At 71.9% G+C, this 25,173-nt stretch overlaps 5 protein-coding genes across 5 annotated transcripts; 4 read left to right on the forward strand and 1 right to left on the reverse strand.

The window, feature by feature from the left end:
- Positions 1-2,446: 2,446 nt before the first annotated feature.
- CSNK2B (casein kinase 2 beta) lies at positions 2,447-4,382 on the reverse strand. Its single transcript, XM_049792733.1, has 7 exons — positions 4,302-4,382; positions 3,975-4,058; positions 3,773-3,875; positions 3,539-3,654; positions 3,365-3,440; positions 2,736-2,925; positions 2,447-2,633 (listed from the first exon to the last, which is right to left on the reverse strand). Exons 1-7 carry the CDS (start codon positions 4,347-4,349, stop codon positions 2,543-2,545), a joined length of 708 nt encoding a protein of 235 aa, XP_049648690.1. The 5' UTR covers positions 4,350-4,382; the 3' UTR covers positions 2,447-2,542.
- Positions 4,383-4,747: 365 nt separating this feature from the next.
- Positions 4,748-6,507, forward strand: GPANK1 (G-patch domain and ankyrin repeats 1). Its single transcript, XM_049792756.1, is given in 4 exon segments — positions 4,748-4,814; positions 5,354-5,721; positions 5,723-5,961; positions 6,037-6,507. Coding segments are annotated over 4 exon segments (1,116 nt in total). The 5' UTR covers positions 4,748-4,756; the 3' UTR covers positions 6,488-6,507.
- A 24-nt stretch (positions 6,508-6,531) lies between these two features.
- Positions 6,532-8,612, forward strand: NFKBIL1 (NFKB inhibitor like 1). The gene is made up of 5 exons (XM_049792758.1): positions 6,532-6,610; positions 6,759-6,844; positions 6,923-6,975; positions 7,097-7,181; positions 7,629-8,612. The coding sequence occupies exons 2-5, from the start codon at positions 6,823-6,825 to the stop codon at positions 8,201-8,203; spliced, it is 735 nt and encodes a 244-aa protein (XP_049648715.1). The 5' UTR covers positions 6,532-6,610; positions 6,759-6,822; the 3' UTR covers positions 8,204-8,612.
- A 78-nt stretch (positions 8,613-8,690) lies between these two features.
- LOC126034876 (tumor necrosis factor-like) lies at positions 8,691-10,700 on the forward strand. The gene is given in 5 exon segments (XM_049792732.1): positions 8,691-9,141; positions 9,510-9,549; positions 9,870-9,938; positions 10,181-10,350; positions 10,352-10,700. Coding segments are annotated over 5 exon segments (753 nt in total). The 5' UTR covers positions 8,691-8,991; the 3' UTR covers positions 10,676-10,700.
- Positions 10,701-13,113: 2,413 nt separating this feature from the next.
- PRRC2A (proline rich coiled-coil 2A) lies at positions 13,114-25,146 on the forward strand. The gene is given in 32 exon segments (XM_049793138.1): positions 13,114-13,360; positions 13,595-13,734; positions 13,865-14,039; positions 14,121-14,223; positions 14,333-14,405; positions 14,509-14,652; positions 14,758-14,876; positions 14,969-15,042; positions 15,135-15,274; positions 15,367-15,457; positions 15,705-15,891; positions 16,000-16,399; positions 16,888-17,111; positions 17,299-17,611; positions 18,544-18,742; positions 18,847-19,210; positions 19,212-19,333; positions 19,335-19,620; positions 19,622-19,714; positions 19,716-20,422; positions 20,424-20,900; positions 21,494-21,750; positions 21,919-22,037; positions 22,139-22,256; positions 22,337-22,416; positions 22,536-22,751; positions 22,832-23,110; positions 23,202-23,387; positions 23,725-23,804; positions 23,971-24,151; positions 24,479-24,541; positions 24,625-25,146. Coding segments are annotated over 32 exon segments (6,528 nt in total). The 5' UTR covers positions 13,114-13,211; the 3' UTR covers positions 24,994-25,146.
- The last annotated feature ends 27 nt before the right edge of the window (positions 25,147-25,173 follow it).

Raw genomic sequence — 25,173 nt, forward strand, 5'->3', positions numbered from 1 at the left:
GGGGCACGTCCCGGGAGCCCCCCCTGGACACACAGACATGGGGGGGGGGGGGGGGTCAGGGAGGTCCCGTGGGGGTTCCGGGCGGGTGGGTGGGTTGGGGAGGGTCTCACCAGGGTGGGCCGGCGCTGTCCCAGCGGAAGTCTACGGGCCAGCTGCGGAAGTCGAAGGTGTACTGGGCCAGTTTGCGCTGCAGGAAAAGGACAGTGGGGGTAGAATAGGGTGAGACACACACACCCCCCCCCCAAAAATGCCAGTGGGGGTCCCCGACTCCCTGGAGGGTTCCACAGCCCCACCTTGACCTCGGGGGTGCCCAGGCGGTGGCTGTCTTCCAGCACCGAGATGAACTCCACGTACTGGGGGTTGCTCCAGCGGCCGATACCTAGGGTGCAAGGGGGGACACAGAGGATGAGGGGGCTCCAGGAGCCACCCCCCTCCCATGCCCCCCCCCCCCAAATCCCACAGGCCTCACCTCGCAGACAGGCCACCCCCGCCAGCAGCAGCACCACGGTGGCGGCGCAGTGGGAGAGCGGCACCACCCGCGACATCGTCAGCAGCCCTGGGGGGGGGACGAGGGGGTCAGGGCCCCCCCCGCAGCAGCACCAGCCCCCGCCTGACCTTGACCCCCCTAAAGCTGCCCCAACAGCCCCCCAGTCCACACCGTTCCTCCCCCAAACCAGCTCCAGGCCCCTGCCCAAAACCAGCCCCCCCGCGCCCCCCCTCACCTTTGCGGTACAGGTAGAAGACGGCCAAGGGCGAGGCGTAGTACGAGATGGACCAGAGCACCGATGCCTGCGGGACCCCCCTGTCACCCCCGTGCCGGCGGGGGGGGGTGACAGGGGGGCCCATAGGGGAGTCCCAGGTGTAGTGGAGGGGGACGGAGGTCTTTCTTTTGGAGGGGCTGGGGGGGTCTCAGGTGCAGGGGTCCATAGGGGGGCCCCAGATCCAGGGGGGGTGTCCTGGGACAGGAGGGGAGGTCCCGGGTCCGTGGGGGGGGCGGTGTCAGGGACACCAGGGGCGTGGCAGTGATGTGGGGAGGGGACAGGAGGACAACCGCAGCCTGGGGGGGACGGACTGGGGGGGCCAGGGGATGCCCGGGGCGCTGGGGGTGGGGACACGGGCCAGGGGGGTCCAGCCTAGACAGTGGGGGGAGGGGGGGTGTGTGTCAGGGGCCACCCCCCCCATCCCGCGCTCACCAGCGCCAGGACACTGTCCGTGTGCTTCTCCAGCCCCCGCGGCTGGTAGTACGAGTCCTGCGGGGGGTCACGGTCACGGTCACGGGGGGGGGTCCTACCGTCTTCACCCCCCCCGGCCGCCATCTTGCCGCCGTCGCCATGCCAACCCCCCTCCCCCGGGACTCACCCAGGCCGGCTCCCCCCGGCCGCCGCCGGTCCCCTGGGTCCCCGCTCCCGCCGCCGGCCCCGGCGCGGCCCCGCGTGGCCGATGGACGCGGTAGAGCCGCGGGCCCAGGACGCAGCTCAGAAGCTTCGCCATGATGACGGCGGCGGCGGCGGCGGCCGGAAGCGGGGCGGAAGCGGACGGGGAAAGGAGGATGAGGAGGGACTTCCGGCCGTGCTACGGCGGCCCGCGAGGGGCGGAGCCCCAAGAGGACGCTCCGCCTTCGGGGAGTGGGCGGGGCTCCGCGCTGTCGTGGCAACGGTAGAGCGGGGCAAGATGGCGGCGGGGGCGGCGTTGCCGTGGTGACGACACGTGGCGGGGGGGGCAGGGGGGTAAAGCCGGCCCGAAACGGCCCCGGAGTGACCCGAACCTGCCCAAAATACCCAGAACCAGCTCAAAACACCCCAAACCCGCCCAAAGTGACCCCAAAACCCGCCCAAAGTGACCCCAAAACCCGCCCAAAGTGACCCAAACCAGCTCAAAACAGCCCAAAACCTGCCCAAAACCCCCTCAAAACCAGCCATAAATACACCAAACCAGCCCAAAGTGCCCCAAAACCCGCCTGAAGTGCCTCCCAAAACAACTTGAAATGCCCCAAACCAACCAGAAACGCCCAAAATTGCCCCAAAGCCATACAGAATACCCCAAACCAGCCCAAAGTGCCCCCAAACCCACCCAAAATACTCCAAGCCAACTCAAAACACCTCAAAACCAGCCAAAAATGCCCCAAACCTGCTCAAACTACCCCAAATCCACCCAAAACCCACCCAAAATACCCCAAACACCACAAACCAGCTCAAATCACCCCCAAAATACCCCAAACCAGCCCCAACCCCCCCCAAACCGGCCCAATCTCACCCCTAAACCAGCTTGAAAAGTCCCAAACCAGCCCAAACCGTCCCCACATTGTGCCCAAACCCACCCAAATTGCGGCCAAAGCCCCTGGGTGCCCCCAGTCCCCCCCACCCCGGGCTCCCCCTGACTCCCCAAACCCCGACACCTGGGGTCATCCCCCCCTGCCAATGCCCACCGCAGTTTATGTTTCTTTTCCTGAATCTCTTTATATATTTGATCAAAGAAAGGAAAAAACAATGACTGATGGGGGCCCGGGGGGGATTTGGGGGGGCCTGGTGGGGGTCTCCCTCCCTCAACGGATGGTCTTGACGGGGCTCTTGAAGTTGCTGGCGGCCTGGAGCTGCAGCTGGTAGGCCATGGGGTGGATCTTGAAACCGTAAAGCCTGTAGGAGGCAGTAGAAGTACCGTCAGTGGGTTCCAGAGTGAACAACAGCTCAAAACAGTTTTGGGTATTTTGGCTGGGGAAGAGAAGAAGGGGGGCTGACCTGGGGACGAACTGGTTGGCAGGGCGCTTGGGGCGGTACTCGGGGTGCACCATGAAGAGCATGTGGGGGAAGCCAGTGCCGAAGTAGGCGCCGTCGGTGTGGTGGTGCCGGGAGGATTTGGGGGTGTAGACGTCCATGCACTTGGGGCAGTACAGCTTCACCATCGCCTCCCCCGGGATGTCTGACAGCCCTGGGGGGGGGAAACAGGGGAGTCAGGGGGACCCTGCCCAGACTCAGCCCCCCCCGACCCAAACCCAGCAGATTTCTCCCCATTTTCCCTGGGGACCCACCCTGTTCTCCCCACAGACCCCCTCCGGACCCCCTCAAAAGGGACTCCCTGGCATCCGGGACCCCCAGGAACCCCCTTAGACCCCACTGCCCCCCCCCCTCCGTGACCCCCAGGCTCCCCCAACCCCCCCCAGCCCCTCCCAAAACCCCCCAGACTCCCGTAACATCCCCCCAACCCCTCCGCAAAGTCCCCCAGAGTCCCCCAGCCCCCTCCCCACTCCCCCTCAGCCCCCACAAACCCTCCCAACCCCCCCAGATTCCCCCAACACCCACTCAGCCCCCTCCCCAGCACCCCCAAACACCCCCAGCCCCCTCCCCACTACCCCTCAGCCCCCCCGTACCGATGGGAAGCATGGGCTGGTTCTCACAGTAGACACGGGGGCAATACCCAAAATCCCCCTGCTGGTATTTCTCTAGCTGGGGGGGGGGAAGGAAAAAGAGCAAGATGAGGGAGGTGTCAAGGAAAGCAGGGGATGCCCTAACTCCTATGGGGGGGTCCCAGGGGGGTCACGCACCATCTGGGCGATGCCACGGTTGGTGAGGATATATCGGGCGTGGATGAGGCCGTAGAGCATCTCAGCCGCCTGCTCGATCAGGTCGCTCTGGTTGGGGTTGTCCTCCAACTCCTCATCTTTGCGCAAGGGTGTCGGGAGGTAAAAGATGTGAGGGGGGGCCAAAGGGGGTGGGGGGCCCCCCCAAAACCGAACAAATCACCCTCCCTCCTCCCCACCCCTCGGGGGGCTTCCTACCGGGCTCCAGGTCAAGGATCATGTCCAGCGCCTGCCGGTAATGGGGGACCTGCTCGTTCAGCCCCGTCAGGTTAAACTTATCCTGGATGTAATCCTCGTCCACCTGCGGGGGGGGGGGGGGGTCAGGGTTTTTTTTTTTTGGGGGGGACGGGACGGACGACACGGACACACGCACACACACACACAGAGACACGGGACTCACCTCGCAAAAGAACTCGTTGCCGCGCAGGCCGCAGAACCAGGAGATCCAGGACACCTCCTCCGAGCTGCTCATCGTCCCGGGGGGCTGCGGGGGGGGGGAAGGAATGTGTGTGAACCCCCCCCGGGGTGGGGTGGGGGGACAGACACCCCCTCCCCCCACCCGGTGAGCGCTGCGGGAGGGGCCCAAGCGTCTACCCGGCGGCGCTCCCGACCCCCCACCCCGCTATAAAGAGCCCTGACCTCCTCCCCGAACTCCCCCCCGACCCCTCAGACCTCCCCCGACCCCTCACGACCCCCCAGACCCCCCCACGACCCCCCCGGCCCCCACCGCGGTTCTCAGGGGCGATCCGGGCCCGCTCCTCCCCGCACCGCGCATGCGCCGCCGCGGGGCATGCCGGGAAGCGCAGTCCCCTCCCTAAAGCCCCGCCCACCCACGCAGGAATCAGCCAATCAGCGCCCCCGAGGACACGCCTACCGGAAGGCGCGAGGGGAGCTGGGAGTTGTAGGCGAGGTGAGGGGCGGGAGGGAGGAGCGCGGCGGCCCGCAGGTAATTAGCGAAGCCGGTTAATTAACGAAGCTCCGCCCCCCCCGGGGGAGCGCAAGGGGAGGAGCGGGGACGGGCCCGGAGGCGGCGGGAGGGGGGAGCGCGCATGCGCGGAGACGGCCGGCGGGGCCGCGCGTGCGCGCGCCCCGCCCCCGGGGGCGGTGGAGGGGTTCTGCGCCTGCGTCGACTTCCCGCGCCTGCGCGGTCCGTTTCCCCGCCCCCTCCCGCCGGGTCTGCGCATGCGCGCCCCGCGCCGCTCCGCTGCGCTCTGCCCCGTCCCGTCCCGGCGTCTCTATGGTGAGCTCGGTCCCGGTTCGCCCGCGGCCCCACGGAGACCCCAGGGGGACGGACCCCCGGGACCCCCAGCGCCCGGGCCTCCCTCCCCTCCCCTCGGCCCAGCCCCGTAGATCCGGCCCCACAGCCCGGTCCCTGCGCCATGGCCCCGTCCCCACAGCTTCAGCCCAGCCCCATGTTCCCTTCTCAGACCCACAGCCGCGTCCCTGACCCATGGCCCCGTCCCTGACCCGCAGCCCCAGCCCCATAGCTCCATTCCTGCCCCACAGCCCCAGCCCTGACCCGCAGCCCTAGGCCCACAGCTCCCTCCTGGCCCCACAGCCCGCACCCCAGCCCCATATTCCAGCCCTATAGCTTCATCCCAGCCCCGTAGCCCCGTCCCTGACCCACCTCTCCAGCCCCGTAGCCCCATCCTTGACCCATGCCCCCAGCCCCATAGCTCTATCCCGGCCCCACAGCCCCTTCCCAGCCCCAGCCCTGACCCACAGCCCCAGCCCCCCAGCTCCAGCCCCCCCACCCCATAACATTTCCCTCCCCCCCAGCGCTGAAGCCCGAGGTGGACCTCTGCCCCTCCAGCCCCCCTGGCATGACCCAACTCATCACCTTCACTCGGGGCCGGGACCAGGCCGGTGGCTGGAAGGACGGGCGCCTGCAGGAGCCTCCCACTGCCCCCCCCGCGCCCCCCCCCGCCGCCCCCAGCCCCGGCGAAGAGGCCCGCCGCTTCTACGAGAGTCTCCTGGCTGAGGAGCCAGGGGCCCCGCCGGCCCCACGACCCCCCCCCCAAACGCCCCCCCAAACGCCCCCTGGCAACGGCCAGGCCCCCCCCCCCTGCCAGGGGACCGGGGGGGGCCACGCGCTGCTTCGGGCGGCGCAGGAGGGGGACGTGGGGACACTGCGGCGGCTGCTGGAAGGGGGGGGGCTGCGACCCCCAATTCCGTGACGCTTTTGCCTGGACCCCCCTGATGTGCGCTGCCCGGGCAGGGCAGAGCGGGGCCGTCCGCTATCTCCTCAGCTGGGGGAGAACGGCTGGGGGGGCACAGGAGGAAGAGGAGGCAGCGGCCGCCTTGGCCGAAGATGCCGGTTACCACGAGCTGGCCCGGCTGCTGCGGGAACGAGAGCCCCCCCAGGCTGCGGCAGAAGAGCCCCTGCGGTGAGTCTGCTCCCCCCTCCTCTATTCCCCTCCCCCGGTTAATTCACGGCTCTAACGAGGTTTCTCTCTCCACAGCCCCCGCTCCTCCCATTTCTGCCCCACCTGCGGGACCCATTTTGAGGACCCTCCTGCGCAGCACCGCAGCTCTACCGCCCACCTCCTGGCGCGGGGGGCGGCTGATGCCCCTCAGCCGCCCCCCCCTGCTTTTCACATCCCCCCCACCAACGTGGGCTTCCGCCTGCTGCTGCGGGGGGGCTGGGATGGCCGGGGGGGGCTGGGACCCACTGGGGAGGGGCCCCGGACCCCCGTCCCCACCCGCCTCAAGCGGGACCGGGAGGGGTTGGGCTGCCCGGGGGGGGGCCGACCCCGCGTCACCCACTTTGGGGCGGGAGACGCCGCCGCCGTGGCCAGCCCCCCCCGGGGGAGCGTGGGGAGGCGGCGCAGGGGGGGCGGGGGGCCGGCCCCCCGCTCCGAGACGGCCACTCGGGCCTGGGAGCGACGCCTGCGGGCCTATATGGGGCGGTGAGGACCCCCCCCAACCCCCCACCGGCCCCCGAGACCCCCCCCCAGGACCCCCCCCAGCCTGCAAGACAACCCCTCCCCCCCCGTGGAGGATTTGGGGGCAAGACGCAGCGATTCCAGCCCCACGGTGAGTTGGGGGGGGCTGGGGGGGGGGGCGAGACCTCCCCCCCGGGGCTGTGGACCCCCCCCGTGGGGCTGGGACCCCCCAAACGGGGGACCTCCCGCCGCCGCCCTGGACTCTAGTGTGGGGCTGAGTTCTCCCGCCGCGCCGACAGGGGGCGCCGCGCCGCCCGGGAGCCGCTTCCGCCCGCGCTGACGCTGCTTCCGCCCGGCGCCGCCATGGCGTCCCTCCGGTGCCGCGGTGAGACCCCGGGACCCCCCCATCCCCCCCCCGGAGCACCCGCGCGCCCTGGTGACCTTTAACCTTTGTCTCCAACAGGCCGCGACCCCCCCGGGACCTCCCGCGGCCGCTGCCCGGAGCCGAAGCCGGAGGTGGGGCGGGGGGGGGGGGGTGGGTCGAGGGGGTGGCGGAGGGGGGCTGTGGGGGGGAAGCTGCCCCACGGCTCTGCCCCACACCGTCCCACCGGGGTGTGTATCTGCGTGTCCCTCCCAGGCCCCCCCCAACCCCGAGGGCCGGTGGCTGGAGCGGCTGCTGCAGGAGTGGGAGGACGAGTGCGGGGAGCCCCCCTGGTACCCAGGTACGACCCACGGCTGCCCCACAGCCCGCCCTGTGGCTGCCCCACACCCTGCCCTACAGCTACCCCACAGCCCGCCTTACGGCTGCCCTATGGCCACCCCACACCGTGCCTCACGGCTGCCCCCCAGTGCAACCCTGCCCTGTTCCTTGCCTTCCCTCTCAGAGTCCCGCTGTCTGCCCCACGGCAGACCCACGCTCTGCCCCGCAGCAGCAGCAGAATCCCCCCCCCATCACCCCGTGGTCGTGCCCCACGGCGAGCCCACCCCCTGCCCCGTAACCCCTGTCCCACAGCCCGCTCTCGCTCTGCCCCACGCCAAGCTCACACCCTGTCCCGCAGCAGCCCCCGCCCCACACACCCCCCCCTCCAGCCCCATGCTGTGGGGCTCAGCCTCTCCCCCCCGCCCCCGCCATGGGGCAGGGGGGATCCCAGCTCTCTCTGCACCACCAGAGCCGGTGGCTGAGCCAGAGTCGTTCGCGGCCTGGGCCGACCGCATCGCCGAGGAGCACCACCGCCGGCACTGCTACCGACCCCCCCCGCCGGAGCGGGCCCCCCCCCGCACCTACCCCCCGACCCGGGACGAGTCGCAGCTTTTCCAGCAGCGCCAGCGCGAGAAGGAGGCGCAGGTGGGGCGCGCCCGGGCCCGGCGCAGTGCGGGGGGCCCCAAATCTACCGGGGGGAGGTTGAAGCCCCCCCAAGCTGCCAGGGAACCCCCGAAAAACACCGGGGACCCCCCCGAAACCGACGCCCTTCTGCGCTTTGAGGACGTCCCCTGGCCCTGCCCGGGGGGGGATGCGGAGGCAATGGCATCGGCAGCTCTTCGGGGGGTTCCCCCCCCCCCCGATGGCCCCCCCGGCCCCTACCGGCGCCTCCTACGGCAACAACGGGCCCGTTGGCACCCCGACCGTTTCGCCCGGCTCTGGGGCGGTCGCCTGCGCCCCCCCGACCGCGCCCGCGCCCTGGCCGTCGCCACTGCCCTGGCGCAGGCCCTCAACCGCCGCGCCGATGCCGCCAAGGGGCAATAAACGGGGGGGAGGAACCACCTACGCCCCCAAAAAACCACGCCGGCTGCTGAGATTGTTGCCTGGGGGGTGTTGGGGAGGAAGTGACAGTTTCGGGGCCCCCCGCCGTCTGGGGGCCGGTGGTTTCAGGGGCTCTGTGGCGGCGGTTTCGAGTCGCTTCCGCTTTTCGGGGGAGCCCCCTCCCACATCCGCTCTCCCCCCGGGGCTTTTCCCACTAATGGGGCGATGGGCGGTGGCAAGCTCGGGGGGGGGGGGGCATTAATTAGGGGTTTCATTAGTCTCTGTGTGACACCCCACCCCCCCCAGCTAATAGAAAGCTGGGGCAAGTCATAGAGTGGGCGGTTGGGCAGAGCGAGCGTCTCTAGGGGGAACCATAGAGGCTGTTGGGTGGGCAGAGGGACCTGGGGGTGGGGGTTCTCCCCGGATGTCTGGGTTCCCCCAGCGCCTTGGGGGCTTTTCCTGGGGTGGGGGGGGGGCACTTCAGGGGGGACCCGGGTGTCGGGGGGGGGGGGGGTGTGCCCACGCGTGTGCAAGCGTGTCGTGCAAGGCTGCAGGACGGGGGTCGTGGGAGGGGGCACACACATGTCTGTAAGGGCCACGTGGGGGGTGGTGTGTCGCGATGGGGCGTGTCCCGTGCCCCGCCCCCCCGCCAACTGCCCTGATGGGGCGTGTCCCTCCGTGACGGGGTGTGTCCCTCCGTGACGAGGCGTGGGGCTCCGTGACGAGGCGCGTGGCGCGGGGGCCAGCGGGGCCATAAAGGGACCGGGGGGGGCCGGTGGCGGCACGGAGCCATGACCGGACCCCCCCCTCCCTCCCTGAGCCCCCCTGGGCCCCGCCGGGGTCTCGCAGCTGCTGTCACCGGCGTCACCGTCACCATCACCGTCACCCTCCTGCTGCTGCTGCCCCTTGGCACCGCCGCCTTCCTGCGCCTGCGCCCGCCGGTACGGCCCGTCTGTCCGTCCGTCTGCCCGTCCGTCTGCCTGTCCGCCTGTCCATCTGTCTGTCTGTCCATTCTGCCACCCGCCGCTCCATTCTGGGTTCGACCGAACGTCCGTCCGTCTCCATCCTCGTGTCCCTGGGTCCCTTTTTTTTATGTCCCCCCACTCCTTGTTCTCCTGTCTGTCTGTCCATCCGTCTTTTTCCATCCCTGCCCGCTGCCAGCACCCGTCGCCGCTGCCCGTGTCTGTCCGTCCATCCCCCTGCACCCTCCAGGTGCCCCAAGTCTGTCCGTCCGTCTGTCCATCTGCCCCCGCCACGTCCTTCCCTCACTCGTGTTTGTCTGTCCGTCTGACCCCTCTCTTTCCCCCAGGACCCCACAGAGATGCCAATGCCGACGCCGGCTGCGCTTGGTGAGTGACCCCCCCATTCCTATGTCCCCCCACCACGTCCCCTGGGTCCCCCCGTGTTCCCCCATCCCCTACGTCCCCCCATGTCCCCCCTCCATGTCCCCCATTTCGCCCCCCAGCGCCCGGAACCCCCCCGGGGACGCTCGGCTGCCACATCCCCTTTCGGAGCCACCACAGAAACTGGCACTGGCCCCGAACGTCCCCATCCCCCCCGCGTCTCCACATCCCCATCTGTGTGTCCCCCCCGAAGGGTCCCTGCCTCCCCCCAGTGTCCCTAACTGTCGTCCCCCCCCGTCACCAATTGTCTCTGTGTCCTCCCACAGTGGGGCAGCCGGGGGGTCTGGAGCTGCTGCAGGTGACACGTGGGGACAAACCAGCCGCTCACGTCGTGGGTGAGTGGGGGGGGACACGACATGCAGGGGGGGGGGGACGGGGACACACGGGGGGAGGACAAGGAGACGGTTGGGGGGGGTGTGGGGCTGGGCAGGGGACACAAGGGGACACGGGGGGACCCAGAGGGACGGGGAGGGCACGTAGGGGGACCGACACGGGGCCCTGGGGGGCTGCAGGGGAGCGCTGGGGGACGGGACGCACCTCGGGGCCGCTGACCCCCCCCACTCCTTCCCTCCTTCAGCCTCCTCCTCCTCCTCGTCCCCCGAGGGTCTGGTGTGGGACGACCGCGTGGCCCCCTCTCTGGTGCGCAACGGCGTGCGGCTGCGGGGGAACCGCCTGGTGGTGCCGCGGGACGGGCTCTACTTCGTCTACGCCGCCGCCGCCTTCCAGGGGGGCCGGTGCCCCCCCCCGCGCCGCCGCCGCCCACCCCCTCCGCCTCTCCGTCTCCCGCTTCTCCGAGGAATACCCCCGCGACGTCCCCCTCCTCACCGCTGTCCGCTCGGTCTGCCCCGGTGGGGGACGGCGGCGGCAGCAGCGACGGCGGCGGCGGCGGCGGGAGGAGGAGGAGGAGGAAGATGACGACGAAGGGCGGCAGCTCTGGTTCGAGTCGCTCTACCAAGGTGCCGTCTTCCAGCTGCGCCGGGGGGACCAGCTGGCCGCCACCACCACGGCCGGACGCTTCCTTGACCTCCACGGCGGCGGCCAGGCCTATTTCGGGGTCGTGGGTGTCGATTGAGAGCGCTCGCGGGGGCGGGGGCAGGGCGGGGGGGGTGCGGTGGGGGTGCGAGATGAGGGGTGGTCAGTAGGGGCAAGGGTGAACGGGCAGGGACGGGGCAGCAGCAGGGGTGCAAGACGGCAGTCGGTAGGGATAAGGGTGAACGAGTGGGTATACGGTCAGCGAGAGTGCGAGGCGCAGAGTGGTCAGCAGGGACGAGGGTAAACGGGAACAGGGGAGCAGCAGGGGCGTGAGACAGTGGCCAGCAGGGACGAGGGATGGGGGAGCAGCAGTTTGAGGCACAGAGCGATCGGTAGGGACAGGAGTGAACGGGCAGAGCCAGGGGAGCAGCAGGATCGGTAGGGACGAGGGTGAATGGGCAGGGCCAGGGAGAGGTCAGCGGGGCTGTGAGATGCGGAGCTCTCAGCAGGGGCCAGAGTGAAGGAGGACGACTTGGGGACAGGCAGGGCCAAGGGGATCCAGACGGGAGCGAGACCCGGAGGAGTCAGTAGGGACCAGGGTGAACGCACAGGGTGAGGCCGAGCTTGCCGCCGCCGGCGCGTTACCGTGGCCGTTGGGGTGAACCCTCATTATTGAGAGTGGAAGAGCAGCGCTTTATTTATTGTGATATTTATCTATTTATGGGGGCGCCGGGGGGGGCCGTGCCATGTACGACCCCGACCCCACTGGGCCGCTCCGGGGGGGGGTTATTTCGGGATGAAACTCGGCCCTTTTTGGTCGGGTGGAATTAATTTATTGCCGCCGGGGTTATTTATTGCCACACCGGAAAGAAAAAACAATAAAAGTGAAAAAGTTTCAGTTCGGGGCTTTTTTGGGAAATTCGTGCGGCGGTTCGTTAACCAGCGGGGGAGGGGCCCAGACGTCCCAGGGGGATATTTTTGGGGTGGGGGGGGGAATCCCACCCCCGCCCCGGGACGGGGGGAATCCCCCCTCCTCTGCAACCGAAACTCGACGGAGGGGAACGGTGGCGGCACCGGGGGGGGGGAGCCGGGGGGGTCCCAGCCTGATCTGTGTCGCCCCACGGACGCCCCGAAACCGAGAGGGGACCCGGCGGGGGTCGGGCCGTGGGCGCTGCCGGGAAGGGCAGGATGTGGGGGGGGATGTGGGGCACGGTGGTTGGCAGAGCTCCCCACATCCTCCACCACCACCCCCCCCCCCCCCGGTACCTGGAAGGGCTCGAAATTGGGGCGAGGGGGGGGAGGGGGGGTCAGGGGACCCAGGCGTCCCGGCCCCACGGCGACACCTGGCTGGGACTGGGGGGGGGGCAACCAGTTCTTCCAGTGTCCCCCCGTGCTCCCCAATCCATCCCAGTGCTCCACAGTAACCCTCAATCTCTCCCAGTGGCCCCCAGTCCCCCCAATACCTCTCAGTGCCCCCCCAATCCCAGTACTCCAATCCTTCCCAGTACCCTGCAATTCCTCCCAGTGCCCCCCCAGTGCTGCCCAATAGCCCCCCAATCCCTCCCAGCCCTCCCCATTGCCCCCAGCCCCTCCCAGTGCTCCCCAGTAGCCCCCAATCCCCCCCAGTGCCCCCCCGTGCTGCCCAGTAGCCCTCAATCCCTCCCAGTGCCATCCAGTACCCCCCAATTCCTCCCAGTGCCCTCCCAGTGCCACCTAGTAGACCCCAATCCCTCCCAGTGACCCCCCAGTACCCCCCAATTCCTGCCAGTGCCCCCCCAGTGCTGCCCAGTAACCCCCAATCCCTCCCAGTGCTCCCCAGTGCCCCCAGGTAGCTGCCAATCCCTCCCAGTACACCCCCCCAGTGCCCCCAGTACCCCCCAATTCCTCCCAGTGCCCTCCCAGTGCCACCCCAGTCCCTCCCAGTGCCCACCCAGTATCCCCGAATTCCTCCCAGTGCCACCCCAGTCCCCCCCAGTGCTGCCCAGTAGCCCCCAATCTCCCCCAGTCCCCCCAGTCCCCCCATTTCAGCCCCCACCCCCCGGGGTCCCGGTGGGTGTGGCTCAGGTTGCCATGGGAACGGGGCGGGGCCTGGTTGCCGGGGAGGCCGCCGGTTGCCGCGGTCGCCATGGCGACGGCGGGAGGGTGGGGGCAAGGTTGCCACGGCGACGGTGAGCGACCGGACGCCCGGGTCCCGCCCCCAGTTGGGGGGGGGGGAAGCGCTGGAGGGAAACTGGGGGAAACTGGGAGAGCTGGGAGGGGGCGGGGCGAGCCCGCCTCCCATCCAGTCCTCGCGCCGGCCCGCTCTGATTGGCCGAGCGGCGGGCGAGCCCCGCCCCCTCGTGCCGACCCGCCCTCCGCGTCGCGTCGTGCCGGGATGACGTCGCCGGGAGGGCGTGGCCGCGGCGGAGGCGGGGCGCGGCGGGGCCGTTCTACCACTGGCTTAGGAGTCGGGGGGGAGACGACGGGGGGACGCCCCATTGCGGGCGGGGGAGGGGACGCGAGGGAGCGGCGCTTGCGCCCCCCGCCCCCTGCGCGCCGTGGTAGCGCCCGCCGGAGGAGGCGCGGCCTCGCTGTGTCGCCAGCCAATCCCCTGTCGGCCCCGCCCCGGCGCTGGCGAGGCCGTTGGGGCGCCGCGCATGCGCGCCGAGCCCGGGCGGCCGTTGGCGGTGGTTGGGGGGGGGGGGGGGGAGCGCCCCGGAATCCGCCTCCATCCGCCGCCCGCCGCCCCCGTCCGCGCCCGCCGCCACCGCATCCGGACAGAGCGGAGCCCGCCCGGGGCGGACAGGTGGGTATCGACGCGGGGGGGGGGCGCGCCGGCCCGCCGGCGGCCGGATTAACATTCCCCCCCCCCCCCCCGCCTCCTCCGCCGCGGAGGCCGGCGGCGGCGCCCGCACCCGCCGCCATCTTGGGACCGGCGGCCTACCCCGCCCCCACCCTGGCGGTCTACCCCCCCCCCACCCGGTTCTCTCTTTCCCCTGTTTGACCCCCCCCGTTTCTCTCTCCCCCCACCCCACTCCAGGAGGGGCCACCGGCGCCGATGCGCGGGCAGCGCGATGAGCGATCGCCCGGCGGCGCGGGGCAGGGAGGGCCGGCGCTACGCCTGCCTCAGCTTGTGTGAGAGCTACCGCGGCCGGGCGCTGGAGAGCCCCAGAGCCCCCGGTACGGGGGGGCGAGAAGGCTAAGCGGGGGGGGGGGGGTGTGTGCGTACTCCCCCCCAGGGTCGAGATCGGGGTCGGGGTCGGTGAGGTTGCCCCGCTTTACTCGCCCCTTGTGTCCCCCCCCCCCGCAGCCGCCCCCCGCCATGGCCTGCAGAGCCTGGGGAAAGTGGCCGCCCGCCGCATGCCCCCCCCCGCCAACCTGCCCAGCCTGAAGGCCGAGAACAAAGGCAACGACCCCAACGTCTCTCTGGTCCCCAAGGACGGCTCAGGATGGGCCAGCAGGCAGGAGCCCCCCGACCCAAAGAGGTGAGGGGGTGAGGAAGGGGGCGGGGGGCTCAGGGGACCCCCTCAGAACCCCCCTGACCCTCACCCCCCCCCCCCCCCCAGTTCCGAGCCCTCAGCAGCTCCCCCGCCGCAGTCGCCGTCGCCGCCGGTTTCGCAGACGCCTGCGGCCGCCAGCCAAGCGAAACGGGCCCCAGCAGCCCCCGAGGTGGGTCTGGGGGCAGTGGAGGGGGCGGGGGGGATTGCGGGGGGAGGGCCTTAGACCTCCCCCCTTGACCACCCCCCCCCCCCCCCCCCCCCCCCCCCCGTTTTCGCAGAACCCCCCCCCCCCGGCAAGCGGGGCAAAGTCCTGGGCGCAGGCCAGCGGTACCCACGCTGCGCACACAGATGGTGAGGCTGGGGGTGGTAGGGTGGGTGGGGGTCCCCTTCTTGGTTTTGGGGGAGGACGTCAGCCCCCACGGGTGTCTGAGCCCCCCCCCCAACCCCCCACCAGGCGGGAAAGGCCCGATCCTGCCGGCGCGATTCTCTCGGGAGGAGTTTCCCACCCTGCAGGCGGCCGGAGACCCGGAGAGGGCCGGCCGAGAGCGGGACGCTGCCGACGCGTCGTCTGGGCCCGCACCGAGCCCCCGCCCCCCCGGTGAGACACTCCCCCCCCCCCCCCCCCCCCCAAAAAACACCACTTCTCACCAGCCTTGCGATCCCCCCTCCACAAAGCTGACTTCCCCCCCATTTCCCCCGGCAGGCGGGAGCTGGCGGGACGGCAGCGGGCGAGGGGCCGAGGATCCGCCAACCGATGGGGGGGGGCTGCAGCCCGCCGGCCCCCCCCATTTTCCCCCTTATCGGGGGATGATGCCGCCTTTTGTGAGTACAAGCGTTTTGGGGGGCGGGGGGGTCCCCGTTGATTCAGGAGGATTCCTTTCTGACGTTGGTGTTTCCCCCCTCCCCAAAAACAGATGTACCCCCCGTATCTCCCTTTCCCACCGCCCTATGGGCCACAGGGGCCCTACCGCTACCCGGAGGCCCAGAGGTGAGCACGGGGGGGGGGTGGGCAGTGCTGGGTGTGTGTGTCCCCCACACCCCCCCACACCGCCGCTCACCCCTTCCCTGCCCCCTCCCTAGATTCCCACGGCTGGTGGGGCCCCGCGGCCCCCAGCCCCCCCAGCGGGGGAGCGAAGCCCCCGCTCGTCCCCCGGTGCTGAAGCAGGATGACCTGAAGGAGTTTGATGAGCTGGATCAGGAGAATGACGAGGGATGGGCCGGTAACAAGCTGGGGGGGGTCAGGGGGGGCCGCACGGGGCAGTTCTGGGGGTCCCAGCACCCACACGGCCCACCCCGCCCCTGCCCCCGCCAGGTGCTCATGAGGAGGTGGATTACACGGAGAAGCTGAAGTTCAGCGATGAAGAGGACGGGAAGGATTCGGATGAGGAGGTGGCCGAGGAGGGGTGAGCCTGGGGGGCGCTCCATAACCCCCCCGTGCCAAGTGGCACCCCCTAACCCCCCCCACGCCAGGGTTCTTGCTGTAACCTGTAGGTTTTTGCCACGGAGCACTCCATGAGTCTGCAGCGCTGTGGGGCACCACCTGACACCCCATAACCCCCCCCACGCCGTGGGGCACCCCGTAACACGCTGTCCTATGTTACGAAGCTCTCTGTAACGCTCTCATCTTTTTTATTTGTCTGCCCCTCCCAGAAAAGAGAACGAAGCATCCCCCTCCAGCGAAGCCAAGAAGCCCCCCAAGGAGGAGCCGCCCCCCAAATCCTCCCCGCCAGAGGGGCCCAAAGAGCCGCCACCGCCTCCTGCCCCTCCCGCCCCCCAGCCTCGCCCCCCCCCACCGCCCCCCAACCGCGGCAGCTGGGCCCAGCCCAACGACTTCCCGGTGAGCGGGGCGGCCGTGGGGCAGGACGGGGAGCCCGGGGGGCAGCCGTGGGGCACTGGGCTGACCCCCACCCCGTCTTCTTCCTCCTCGTCGTCCCCCCCCACCCAGGACGAGGACGAGGCGTGGCGGCAGCGGCGGCGCCAGTCCTCCTCGGAGATCTCAGCGGCGGTGGAGCGAGCGCGGCGGCGGCGGGAGGCAGAGGAGCGGCGGATGCAGGAGGAGCGCCGTGCTGCCTGTGCCGAGAAGCTCAAGCGCTTGGACGAGCGATTTGGGGCCCCCGAACGACGACCGCGACACGACGTCTCGCGGCAAGGGCCCCCCCCAGCTGCCGCCACCACCACCACCACAGCGGCAGCCGTGACCCCTGCCACCCCCCCCGAGCCCCCCGCCCTCCCCACCGAGCCCCCCGCAGCCCCCCAGCTCCCTGAGGAGCAGCGGGAGGAAGAAGAGGAGGAGGAGGAGGAGGAGCCTGGCCCCAGTGGGGCTGGAGGAGCCCAGAGTGCAGCAGGTGGGGGGGGGCTGCCCCACGGGTGGGGGGTGTTTGTGGAAGTGGGTGGCTGTCGCATAGATTCTGGGTTTTTTTTGTGGAACTGGGGAGCTGCCCCGTGGCTGGGTGCATTGGGGGCTGAGCCTGGGCGCTGCCCCATAGCATGTCCCCACAGACTGGGGGGGGGGATTTGGGGGTCTCCGTCATGGGGGGCTGCCCCATGGTGGGGCTGGGAGTACCCTCCTCCTAGGGCTGGGGGGGCTGGTTCTAGGGGGCAGGCTCCCAGCACGTTTCTTATAACTGGGGAGTTTTGGAGCAGCTTGGTTCAGGGGGAGCTGCCCTGTAGTATGTTTTGCAGAAAACGGGAGGATTTCGGGGGTCCTAATCCTGGGGAGGGGGGGCTGCCCCACTGCGGGTCCCACATTTGCTCCTCCAGGTCTGGTCATACCTGGGATCCCCCCCTTTTGCCCCCAGGCCCCACCCCCACTGACCCCCTTCTCTCCCCACAGTGGAGCCGCCGCCTCCCCCTGAGGCACCCCAGGAGCCCCCCGAGGAGCCCCCTCTGCCGCCGCCCCCCACCCCTCCGGCTGCCACCACTGCCGCTGTCCCCCCAAAGGGGGAACCCAAAGGGGAAGGGGGGGCACCCCCACCCCGCCAGCCCCCCCCGGCCCAGCCGCTCTCCTACCCCAAGTACCAGAAGTCGCTGCCCCCCCGATTCCAGCGCCAGCAGCAGGTTGGGGGGGGCTATGGGACAGGGAATGGGGGGGCTGGGAGGGGGGGGATATTGGGGGCAGGGGGGTGCAGGGTGTGGGGCTAGGGGGGTATGGGGGGGCATGGGGGAAGCTGTGGGGCTGGGGGGGGTGGAGGTGTGGGGCTGGGAGGGGGGCACCCCCCAAGACCCACATGTTCCCTCCCCCCAGGAACAGCTGCTGAAGCAGCAGCAGCAGTGGCAGCAGCAACATGGGCCCCCCCCGGCACCTCCCCCAGGCCCCCCCAGCCTGGGGGCCCTGGGGGCAGGGGTGCATCCCCCCGGCGGGGCCCCCCCGGCTGCCCCCCCGCCACCCCCTGGCCCCCCCAAAGCGCTGTTCGCCGGCTCCATGGGGCGGCCCCCCCCGCTGCCCCAGATGAACTTCGACCCGCGCTGGATGATGATCCCCCCCTACATGGACCCCCGCATGATGCAGGGCCGGCCTCCCCCTGTCGACTTCTATCCCCCTGGTGTCCACCCCTCTGGTAAGGGGCGGGTACCAGCTCCATTGCGTGGTTTTGGAGAGGGGACACACTGGTTTCATGGTGTTGGTGGGGGGTGGGTCGAGCCCCATAGTGGTACCAGGAGTGGGGTGTTTGTCCCCATGGAGTAGTTTGGGGGGAGCACCAGCCCCATAGTGTGGTTTTAGAGGGGGGGGGCACTGGGTCCATAGTGTTGCTTGGGGGGTGGCCCCAGCCCCATAATGGTTCGGGGGGGGGGGGGGCCTGTGGCCACATAGCATGATTTGGGGGGGCACCAGTCTCATAGCGTAGTTTTGGAGGGGGAGTACTGGCTTCATATGGTGGTTGGGGGGGGGGGGGGGCTCAGCTATTTATTGGTACTGAAGAGGGGGTTTCTAGCCTCCTGGAGTAGCTGGGGGACACACCAGTCCCATTGCATGGTTTTGGAGGGGGGGGGCACCAGTTCCATAGTGTTGGTTTGAGTGTGGGTCCAGCCCCATAGTGGTACTGCAAGGGGGGTCTCTGGCCCCATGGAGTGGTTTCGGGGGGCACCAGCCCCATAGCGTGGTTTTGGGGTGGGGGGGCACGGGCTTCATATGTTGCTTGGGGGGTGGCCGCAGTGCCATAGTGGTGCTGTGGAGGAATCTCTGGCCCCAGGTAGTGGTTCTGGGGGGGCCTCTGGCCCCCCAGTGCAGTTTGGGGGGACACACCAGCCCCATAGAGTGGCTGGGGGGGGGTCTGTGGTCCTATAGCACAGCTTGGGGGGGTTGCATGATCACTGAGGGGGGTTCCAGGGCCTATAGCACACAATGCTGGGCGGTCACTGGGAGTGGGGGGGGTCCTGGGGGGCCCATAGCACAGTCGTGGGGCACCCCAGACCCCCACCCCCCCCCAACAGGGCCGTGGGGTGCCCCACAGCCACCCCCCTGACCCCTTTTTCCTGCCACCCCCCCCAGGTTTGCTGCCGCGGGAGCGCTCAGACAGCGGGGGCTCGGGCTCGGAGCCCTTCGAGCGCCCCCCTCCGCTGCTGCGGGAGCGGGGGACACCCCCGGGGGACCCCAAACTGCCGTGGGGGGGCGATGCCTTTGCCCCTCCCGAACCACGGGCCCTGCCCTCCCCCCTGCGGCCCCCCGAGGAGGACGAGAAGGGGCTCAGGTGAGTGGGGAAGAGGGTTGCTTTTGGGGGGGGGTTAGCGAGAGGGGCTGGGGTTGCCAGGCTTCCCGGCCCCCACTGACTCCCACCCCCCTGCCGCCCCCCAGGAGCGAGACACCCCCCGTCCGCCTGCGGGACCCCGGGGCTCCCCCACCATACGCTGGCGCCTACCCGGCCTTCGCTGAAAATGGGGGGCACCCCCCTCTGCACCGCTTCCCCCCCAGCGAGGACCCCGCCCGGCCTGGCCCCCCCTGGCCTGCCGGCCTGGCCCTGCCCCCCGCCACCACCCCCCGCCCCGAACCCCCCTCCCAGGGGGATGGGGGGGCCCCCCCGGAGCCGGCCCTCCCCACTGCTGCCACCCCCCGGCCCCCCTTCAAGGATGCCCCCAAAAAGCCGCCCCCTGCTGAGCCCCCCCAGCCCCCCAAGGAGGAGGCGCCGGCGGGGGCGGGGGGGGCCCCCCAAGGAGGAGGGGGGGTCCCGGCGCCCCGAGCGACCCCCCCGCCCCCCCCACGACCCCCACAAACCCCCCCGGGGCGGGGGCGGGACGCGGACGGAGACCCGCTGGGGACCCCGCCCTGCCGGCCCCCGCCGCCCCCCCCCCCGAGGAACCGCCCGAGAAGCCCCCCCGCCGCGCCGGCCCCATCAAGAAGCCCCCCCCCAAAGAGGAGGGGGGCCCGGCGGCGGCAGCGGAGGAGCCCCCCCGCCCCAAAGCCCCCGAGCCCCCCGCCAAAGACCCCCCCCGGCCACCCAAGACCAAGCCCGTCCTCAACGGCGCCGGCCCCCCCCACCCCAAGGACGGGGGGGCCGCGCCGGTGGCGGCGGCGGGGGGGTCCCCGTCCCGCCGGCGCCGCGAGGCCGCCTACGAGCGGGGGGGGCGGCTTCGGGGGGCGGGGGCGCGCCCGGGGGGGGCGAGGGGAGTACTTCGCCCGGGGCCGGGGCTTTCGGGGGGCTTACGGGGGGCGGGGGCGGGGGGCGGGGGGGGGGCCGCGGCCGCAGCCGCGAGTTCCGCAGCTACCGGGGGGACCCCTTCTACCGGCCCGAGGAGGGGAAGGGGGCCGGGGGCACCGGCCCCCCCCCCGCCCCCCCCGGCCGCCCCCCAGCCGCCGCCGCCGCCCCCCCCGCCGCGGGGGGGCAGCGAGACCCGCAGCGAGGGCTCGGAGTACGAGGAGGTGCCCCCCCGGCGCCGCCAGCGCGGCTCCGAGACGGGCTCCGAGACCCTCGACAGCGACAAGGAGGCCCCCCCCGCCGGGCCGGCGCCCCCCGCCCCCGGCCTGCCTCCCCGCTTCCCCCCCCCACCCCGCCTGGCCGAGCCCGGGGCCGGGGGGGGGCCGCGGCCGCGTCTTCACGCCCCGGGGGGTGCCTTCGCGCCGGGGCCGCGGAGGGGGAGGAGGAGGAGGGGGGGCTGCGGCGGCGGGCGGGCGGCCCCCCCCCGGCGGCTGGAGCCCCCCCGGCAAGAAGGCGGACGCCCCCGAGAAGGAGAAGGCGGCCGAGAGCCACGACCCCCCCAAGGGCGGGGGGGGGCGGCGCGGAGCGGCCCCCCCGGCGGCGCCGGCACGGCCGAGCCCAGCAGCAGGACAAGCCCCCCCGCTTCCGCCGCCTGAAGCAGGAGCAGGCGGCCAGGATGGGGGGGGCCGCCCTGCCGCCGCCCCCCCCGCCCCCCCCGGAGGAAGCGGGGCCCCCCCCCGGCCCCGGCCGCGGCCGGCCCCCCCCCCGGCGCCCGCTCCCCCGACCTCTCCAACCACAACTCGGACCAGGCCAACGAGGAGTGGGAGACGGCCTCGGAGAGCAGCGACGTGGGGGAGCGCCGGGGGGGGGCCGAGAGGGAGCCGGCCCCCGGGGGCCCCCCCGCGCAGAGCCCCCCCCCGGCCCGGCCCCCCCCGGCCGAGCTCAGCCTGGCCCAGCGCAAGGAGCTCTCCAAGCGAAGCTTCTCCAGCCAGCGGCCGGGGGCCGAGCGGCCAGGACGGAGGGCCGGGGGGGCCGGCACCCCCAACGGTGGTGGCGGCGGCGGCGGCAACAGCAGCGGCGGCAGCAACCCCCCCCCCGGCAGCAGTGCGGGGGGGGGTGGCCGGAGCGGGGGCGGCCGAGGAGGAGCGGGAGGAGCCGGGGGGGCCAGCGGCCGAGGAGGGGAGAAGAGGGGGTGGCCTTCGCCCAAAAACCGCAGGTGAGCTGGGGGGGGGGGGGGGGGGTGCTGGGGGGGGTGGTAAATGGGGTTGGGGGGGTCCTGGGGGCGGGAATGGGGTTGGAGAGTGGCTGGGGGTGGGTAACCAGGTCTTTTGTCACGGGGTAAATGGGGCTGGCGGGGGTAAAATGAGGGGTAACTGGGGGGGGAAGGTGGCTGGGGGGGAAGTAGGGGGATAAATGGGTCGGGGGGGGGGAACAGGATAAATTGGGCGGGAAGGGGGTTGGGGGGGGCCCTAGAGGGTAAAATGGGGGGAGAAATGGGGCTGGGGGGTAAAATTGGGGGGATAAGCGGGGTTGAGGGAGGGAAGGGGGCTGGGGGGGTCTCCCGGGGGGTGTAGGAAGGTTCAGGGGGGGTCAGTGAAGTGTTGGGAGCAGCTGGGGGGTTATGGGGCGGGAGTTGGGGGGTCAGTGGAGTGTTGGGGGATACAGGGAGGGTCGGGGGAGGGAAATGGTGTTTTGGGGGAGTTCTGGGGGCTGACACTGGGCTTGGGGGCATTGGGGAGGGCTTTGGGGGCTCGGGGCGGGCCAGGGACCCCCCCTCAGCCTGCCTCACCCCCTCTTTCCCCCCCCCAGCCGTAATGCAGAGGAGTCGACCCCAGGGCTGGCGCTGCCTCCCCCCCCGTCGGCCTCAGCCGTCTTCCGCCTGGACCGGGTGGTGCCCAGTGACCCGGGCGGGATCCGCCGCGCCCTTGCCCAGCTGGGGGCCCGGCCCCGCCCTGCCCCGCCCCATGGCAAGGGGGGGGGCTCCCCTGCCCCTGGCCTGCCCCCCTGCCCCCCCACCCTGCCCCTGCCACCCTACGAGCCCCGCGGGACCCCCGGCCTTGGAGCAGGTACGACCCGGCGGTGACGGTGGTGCGAGCGTGCCGCTGCCCCACGGCAGTCCCCCTTCTTCTCTTGTGCCCTACAGCAGTCGCCATTATTCTCCCCTGGGGCTGCCCCCCCGCGGTCCCCTCCCACCCCACACACACCTTCTCCCCCCCCCCCCCGTCTCCCCCCAGCCCCCGACCCGCCCTTCCTGGAGCCGCCGGAGCCGCTGCGCCCAATGGCCGCCCTCCGCGACGTCCCCGTGGTTGGCGGCTTCTTGGCCAAGCGCCGCGAGCGGCCCCACAAGCAGGAGGTGAGTTGGGGGGGGCCCTGGGGGGGGGTGGCGGTGGGGGGGGTGGGGTGTCTCGCTCCCCGCTTCCCCTCCCCCACTGACCCCCTTCTGCTGCCCCCCAGGACCCCCTGGGCTGCCCTGGCTTTGGGGACCCCAAGCAGGACGGGCCGGGGGAGCCACGGGGGAGGACGGGCCCAGCCGAGGGGCTGACCCCCCACATCTGGAACCACCTGCAGACCAGTAAGGCTCTGGGAAGGTACTGGGGGGACACACACACACAGACCCCTTCCCCTCCCTCACCCCTTGTCCTCCTCTCTGAGGTGCCGCCCGAAAGCCCTTCGCCCCCGGCCAGGCCTGGATCGAGCCCCTTGGTGCCTTTGAGGATGTGGCCAGCACCGAGGTGAGGCTGGGGGGGGGGCTGGTGTGGGGCGGGGAGGGGGGGGGGGGGGGGCCAACCTTGCTTTGGGGGTCCCCCCACCCCCTGACGGCCCTTCCCCTGATTTTGCACTGCCCCCCCAGATGAGCCAGTCTGACAGCGGCGTGGAGCTGAGCGGGGACTCGCAGTCGTCCTCGGCCACCTGCAGCCAGCGCAGCTCCCCCGACGGGGGGCTCAAAGCACCAGCCCCGCCCCCCACGGCGGGGGGGGGCAGCCGGGATGGTGGGCAGCCAGGCCCCTCCCTCCCCGAGGGGCCCAAGGAGCAGAGACGCCGCCTGCCCCCCCGTGAGGACAAGAAGGTACCGGGGAGACCCCAAAAGTGAGGCGGGGGGGGGGGGTGGCTCAGACCCACATCCTCAACCCCCCTCCCCCCGCCCAGGTCTGCACCCCCCCCACGGCCCCCCCGGACCCCATCGGCACCGAGCGCTCCCAGCGCGCTGAGAAAGCCAAAGCCCCCCCCGAGGAACCAGGCCGGGGGGTCAGGACGTCGGCATTCCCCGGCGGGGGGCCGGACGCTTGGGTCCCCTCACCCACCACCACGGGGGCGACAGGGGGGCCGGAAGCCTGGGTGCCCCCCCCCGATAATGACCCCCGTTGCCGCAGCAGCGCCGTGGGGAAGAACGAGAAGGATGCGCTGCCCCCCCCCACCGCTGAGGGCGTAAGGAGGCACCGGGGTTGTGGGGTGGGGGGAGGATTTGGGGGGGCCCGGACACCGGGGGCTCACTCTATCTTGTCTGTGTGTGTTCCAGCTCGATGCTGCCCCCCGGGACTGGGAGGTGCTGCCCGGGGGGGGCCCCCAGCCCCAGGGCGGCCCCGAGGCCCCCCCAGCCCGGCCTCCCGAGCCCAAGGGCCCGGCCCCATCCGGGGACCCCCCCGGACCCGGCCAGCGCCTCTACCCTGAGCTCTTCTACGGTGGGGCCGGTGCCGTGGGTCAGGTATGGGGCCAGGGGGGGTGTGGGGTGAGTCTGGACTCCTGGCGGTACTTAGGGGGCAGTTATGGGTGCTGGGGGGGGCCTGGGTGGGGTGCTGGGGGTCTTGGGGAGCAGTTACGGGGGATGTGGGGCAGGGTAGGGGGAGCATGGGGCGGGTCGGGGGTGTTGGGGAGGGGGGTGGGGTGCTGGGGCGGGGCACGCAGCAGGTCCGGAGTGCTGGAAGTACGTGTTGGGGGGGGGGGGGGGGGGCAGTGCATGGCCCCAGTGTCACTTGTGGGGCGCACTTGTAGGTCGCAGTGGGGCTGACCCCCCCACTTCCCCCCCCACTTCACCCCCCCAGGTCCCCAGCACGCCCATGGAGTCCCAGCTGGGCACCAGCAGCAGCTTCCGCCCAGGGACCCCCTCCCTGAACCCCTACAGGTATGGGGGGGGCGCAGCACCCCTCTCCCCTCCCCCCAGCCCCCCCACCCCACAGCGATGGCAGCGTGGGGCTGATCCCCCCCTCCAGCTGGACTTGGGGGGTGGGTGTTGGGGGGGGCAACACCCTCTGTGACCCTCCTCCCCCTTTTCGCCCCCCCACCCCCAGGCCGGTGTTCGTGGCGGGGGCGGGGCTCCCCCCCCTCCCCCTCAAGGGCCCCTTCGTGGAGTTCCCGGCCATGGGGGGGCCCGACCTGGCCAAGCTGGGGGGGGCCGGGGGGCTGCTCTACCCCCCCGCCCCCCCCTTCCTCTACAGCCCCCCCTTCTGCCCCGACCCCCCCCTGCTCCAGGTGAGGGGTGGGGCTGGGGGGGTGTGGGATTTTCAGAGGGGCGGGAGGGTGGGGTTTTTGGAGGGGCGGGGCTATGGGGGGCTGTGGTGCTGGGTTGGGAAACGGGTGACAGGAGCGGTGGGCGGGGCAATGGGAGGCGGGGCTCGGGCGGGCGGGGCTGTGGGTAAAGGGGTGGCTGCAGTGGGTGGGGGTGTGGATGAGGGGGTGGGGCTAGGGTAGTGGTGGGCGGGGAGATGGGCGGGTCGCTTGCTGGGCAGGACAACCCCACGGGGGGAGGTGGGTGGGGGCTGAGCCAAGCCCCACCCCTTCAGCCAACCCCACCTGCAGGTGCGGCAGGAGCTGACTCCGCCCTCTGAGTTCTATGGGCAGGGACAGAGCAGCTTCCAGCAGGTAGGCCCCGCCCCTCCAGGCCGAGCCCCACCACACCCAGGGGCCAGGCCACACCCCTCTAACCCCACCCTGCCCGCCCCCAGATGCTGCTGCCCGTGGTGGAGTCTCCGGTGCCGCCCGTCGTGAATTTCGGGGGGCCGCCGGGGCCGCCCGCGCCCCCCCTGCCCCTCCTGCCCCTGGGGCGGCTGGTGGCCCCCCCTGCCCGCCCCTTCGGCCCCCCTGGGGGACGCCCCGAGGCGCGGGGTGGGCGGGGACGCCCCTCGGAGCCCCCCCCTCCTCCCGGGGCACCGCCACCCCCACCTCCGGGTCCCCCCCCCCGCGGGCCCCCTCCACCGCGGGCCACCCCTCCCCCACTGCCGCTGGGGCCCCGACGTCCCCCCTGGGGCCCCCCCCGGGGTCTGCCCCCTGCCCTGGAGCCCCCAGGGCCACGGCCCCCCCAGCGTCCTCAGTGACCCCTGGGGGGGCCCCCCTATTTATGTGGGGTGGGGGGGGTGGGGGGGGCAGGCGCTGTATATAGGGATGAATCCATGGGGCAAGAGACCGACTCGGGGGGTGACCCCCCCCCTTCCCCAGCCCCCCAGCTGTGGGGTGAAGCCCGCCCCTCCTAAGGGTGTGCTCCAAACCCCCTCCCC

This window comes from Accipiter gentilis, chromosome 36 (assembly GCF_929443795.1).
Source record: "Accipiter gentilis chromosome 36, bAccGen1.1, whole genome shotgun sequence".
NCBI lineage: Eukaryota > Metazoa > Chordata > Aves > Accipitriformes > Accipitridae > Astur > Astur gentilis.